The sequence below is a fragment of the Halyomorpha halys genome, unplaced genomic scaffold, assembly GCF_000696795.3.
Source record: "Halyomorpha halys isolate HHAL.00 unplaced genomic scaffold, Hhal_1.1 Scaffold237.1, whole genome shotgun sequence".
In the NCBI taxonomy this organism is placed as follows: Eukaryota; Metazoa; Arthropoda; class Insecta; order Hemiptera; family Pentatomidae; genus Halyomorpha; species Halyomorpha halys.
The window spans coordinates 106,869-108,832 of record NW_027112495.1 but is presented as its reverse complement, the minus strand read 5'-3'; the positions used below and the strand labels follow the sequence as shown (position 1 = coordinate 108,832).

Genomic DNA, 1,964 nt, shown 5'->3' with positions numbered 1-1,964 from the left:
TTAATATTTCTTCTCCCCCTATTATGTATATTACCATTTATTGTTCACCTAATTTAAATACTTTTTTACTATGTTTACTTTACAAATTATTTTCGTTATTGTGGCATAGCTGCCATCCCCACTCCTCCCAATATCAACCGTCACTTTGTTTTTGATTGCCGTCAAAACAGGAATGCATTCTGTCTCATCATTTGACTTGTATTTTTTTCTTTTTTCATCTCTTTATTTGTACCTTCTTCAATATTTCTTCTCTTATCTATCTCTTACTTTTACCCTTTTCATTTACTATTTACAACCTTTAATTTTTTTTATTATATCTTACTTTTTTACATTTTATACCCCTGTTATTTTACACTTATGTTTTTTTTTTTTTTTCCTTTTTGTAACTATAGTGTTTGTATCTTTTTTAGCCCTGACGAAGCCCTGCAACGTGGGGCGAAACGTTGGCTCAATAAAATAGTATAATTATCTACTATTTAAGTTTTTTTTTACCGCACCCAGACCATATTCCATTCAATTTTTATTTAAAGTAGAAATAATGCTTGTGGTGGCAAAATAAAGCGTTAGGTAAAGAAGAAATAACTTATAATGTGTGGTATACATTAATAAACAATTCCACAGATTTGCAAAAAAAATAACTTTATTTCCAGGGAATATTTATGCTAAATTATATACTTAAAAGTGAGTTGAATTTAACAATGAATTCCATTTCCTTCAATCACATACATTTTTTTTTTCAAAGCGGGTTTGTGGAAAAAAAATATTATTTTTTACTTGAGGCATCTCCTTCTGATAAATACTACTTGACAATCAGTGACCTATTTTAACTCCCTACACGAGCTTTTTTGCCCCTAAAGAAATGTTAATAACGGCTTAATAAACAGCTATTATACAAAGTCTCATACAAATCGGCAGAGTTTTTCCGAGTGCTAAAGAGCTGTCCTCACAAAAAAATGAAAAATTAAATTTTTGATATCTTGGTGAGAAATAGTGTTGGTAATTTAGTTATTTATTTTAATGGTTTTATTATCTTACTTCCTTGGCCAATATCTGTCTATCATAATGTTATTTATTATATTGTTTTTGAGTTTTTATTTTTTTTTATTTTGGAGGATATAATTCTTTGATTTCTATGAGGGAACCAGGTTAATTATTTTTGAGACAGTTGGAAAATACTATTCTGTGTACTTTTTAATTAACAGTTATTAATTTAAAACTTATCAATTTAGGTAAAATAATTTCAGGTAGGTTTTATTCAATAATAAATCATGAAATATTTAATAGTGTCCTATAAAAATTTACTCGGAGGAGTCCTTTACTCAATTAAAACTTGTAATCTCTAAAATGATTTCTGGTTGGTGTTTTGAAATCAATGATATACAAAGCTGAAAATAATGAAAAGAGTAACCTAAATAGCCATAATCATGACTATTTTCAAATTCATGCTTAAATGTGAGTTCCATGGCAAAATCACAGGAGAATAATTTTCAAAACTGAAGGAATGATACAAAGATTTCTCCAGATACAATTAAAACATTTTCACAAACCAGTGAAAATCAAAGAATGATAAAATTAAACTATGAACATCCTGAACATAAACTGATTCCTACAATAGTTGTAAATGGTAAGTTTATACTCACAACAGCAGAAAGTGATGGACTAAGGTCTAAACAGTAAACAGCTTTATTATTTTTTGATAAATAAACAATATTTGTACTCGAAGTAATGAAATACTGGTAGGAAGAACTTGTGTCAGGTCCCCAATCTGGAGGAGGATCCTGGGGGTATATCGATAAAATTTCTATTTCATTTTCTTGACTAGCCTGAAACATAATCATCAAACATTTCATATAAAGAAAATGCATGTCTTTTAAATTATTGAAGTTTCATTTACATCTACAAAGTAGAACTAAAATGCTGAGAACCCTCTTACTCAAACTTATTAACTGCTACATATATATATA

At 28.3% G+C, this 1,964-nt stretch overlaps 1 protein-coding gene across 6 annotated transcripts in view; it reads right to left on the bottom strand.

Annotated features, from left to right (window-relative positions):
• Positions 1-1,964, bottom strand: part of LOC106679968 (KICSTOR complex protein SZT2) — a 240,391-nt gene that overhangs the window by 226,519 nt on the left and 11,908 nt on the right. For 5 of the 6 annotated variants that reach the window (XM_067050326.1, XM_067050330.1, XM_067050327.1 and 2 more), the window contains exon 3: positions 1,641-1,823. In XM_067050326.1, coding sequence (XP_066906427.1) covers positions 1,641-1,823 — 183 coding nt within the window. Of the gene's footprint in view, positions 1-1,640; positions 1,824-1,964 lie in introns of those variants that run through there. The other variant, XM_067050331.1, reaches the window with a different exon arrangement.